This window comes from Arachis ipaensis, chromosome B04, assembly GCF_000816755.2.
Source record: "Arachis ipaensis cultivar K30076 chromosome B04, Araip1.1, whole genome shotgun sequence".
Classification (NCBI taxonomy): Eukaryota; Viridiplantae; Streptophyta; class Magnoliopsida; order Fabales; family Fabaceae; genus Arachis; species Arachis ipaensis.
In genome coordinates this window covers 124,152,614-124,154,364 of record NC_029788.2, presented here as the reverse complement: position 1 = coordinate 124,154,364, position 1,751 = coordinate 124,152,614, and the positions used below count along the sequence as shown (strand labels likewise).

The following is a 1,751-nucleotide window of genomic DNA, read 5'->3' as shown; positions in this document are numbered from 1 at the left end:
TCTCCCTAGAATCTGAGTGGTGTCCCTTAATCACAACTAACACCCGAAGCTCCTTTCTGTTTCATCCACTTAGGTTGGGTCCTATTAATCCACCCTTTATTTTTTCATTAAATTAAATGTGTTGTAATAGTAAAAAATGTAGAATTGGTCAACCTGATAAATGTTTTGATTTTTAAATCAATTGTCTTGGAATGTAAAACATATTTTATGATATTTTCTTTAAGAGAGGAATAAGGAAAACATGGCCACCAACACTATCCTATCCCTTTTATGTATAGTAGAAGTAGATAAAAACCAAGAAACACAAACTGTTTGAATTGTTATGTTATTATATCTTCCCAATTTGCACCTCTAAGCTAGGAATCATAAGCTTCCTGTGAAACTTTAATTCTATATACTTTGTCTTACTTTTATTAATATAAAATATAAATGATAAAAGATAAAGAAAACTGCTTCCAAAGCTTGTCTCCACAGCTCTATCTTCCCATTTATTTCCTCTTCCAATTATCTAATAGGACTATCTGCCTCAAACATGCACTATACAGTGACTTGGATATGTTCAATAATCATATCCTAGACCAGGTGAAAAAAGAAAAGAGGAACAAAAAAAAGCCTTGTACACTGATGTAGTTATACTGTTATAGGAAATTTGTTGTCACTCAAATTGTGTTCTTACTTCTTACAGTAGTTACATTATCCTTCTTTTTTACTGCTCGAATGCACACAACCCAATCTCCATTCTGCTCAAGAGTCTTCACAAAACCTCCATCAAAGCTTAATTCTATGTATTTTCCACATCAAGCAAAATCAAACATGAATATTTTTAAATCCGCCCAAGCATAAAACTACGTTAATATGAGTCCCTTCTTGTCTTAAACTGTGCAAGTGTGCATAATTGCACATTTCAAAAGCTTCAGAGCATAGCTGAGAAGCATAATGTCTCGGATCATAGCAGATTAGTAACAGTAAAGATAAACACGCTTTCTGAGCTACCAAACTTGGTTCCAAATTCCAAATCCAAATTAGGGATCCCAAACAGAAGAAAAACCTAACCAAGATTTTACCCAAGTTACCTCCCCGAACTATTTTTTTCCTCTCTCAATATTCAGCAACAAAAGACACTAATGAAAAAACAAATTACGTGCTTACAGCTATAGCGTCGGCGATTTTGATGGTGGCTCTGGTAGCTTCTCGAATCTTCTGTATTCTGCAACCTTCTTTCCCAATGACCTTCCCGATCTGCCTTGACGGAACCACAATCCTGAATATCACGTCCTGTCCCTTGGCGCGCTTCGCCGCAAACAAATCTGCATCGGCGGCGGTGCCGGGAGCCTCGTCCTCACGGCGGCGCTTGCCGCCGGACGATGGGGTTCCGGCGATGGAGGAGTCATAGGAAACCTGGAGCGGAAGCTGGTGGTGAGGGAGTGGAATATGGTGCATCTGCATCTGCATGGGAAGAGGCATGCTCATGGGCATGGGCATGTTGATGTTCATGTTGGGGATATGCATGTGCATGTTCATGTGCATAGGAATGGATGGTGCCATTGGGTTCTGCTGGGGAACCATGGGATTTATTGGAATTTGACCTTGCTGCTGCGACATAGATATTAGATAGAAGTAGCTGGTTTTGGAGGGTTTGGGAATTGGGAGATGGAGATCGGAGAAGAATAGAGGAGCTGGTTTTCCAGGGAACGACGATATAGGGTTTTGTGGATGTGCAATGACCAATATGCCCTTCCTTTCTCCAGCAG

At 39.9% G+C, this 1,751-nt stretch overlaps 1 protein-coding gene across 3 annotated transcripts in view; it reads right to left on the bottom strand.

Moving 5' to 3' along the window:
* LOC107635189 (poly(rC)-binding protein 4) overlaps window positions 1–1,704 on the bottom strand; it is a 5,404-nt gene extending 3,700 nt beyond the window's left edge. Inside the window, exons 1-2 of one of the 3 annotated variants that reach the window (XR_001619182.2) lie at window positions 1,150–1,701; window positions 864–873 (exon numbers count right to left, since the gene is read on the bottom strand). Coding sequence is in view for 2 of the 3 variants with exons in the window: in XM_016338583.2 (XP_016194069.1) it covers window positions 864–873; window positions 1,150–1,602 (463 nt within the window). In the remaining variant the exon portion in view is untranslated. Of the gene's footprint in view, window positions 1–863; window positions 874–1,149 lie in introns of all 3 variants that reach the window. The other 2 variants (XM_016338583.2, XM_021121931.1) reach the window with 2 other exon arrangements.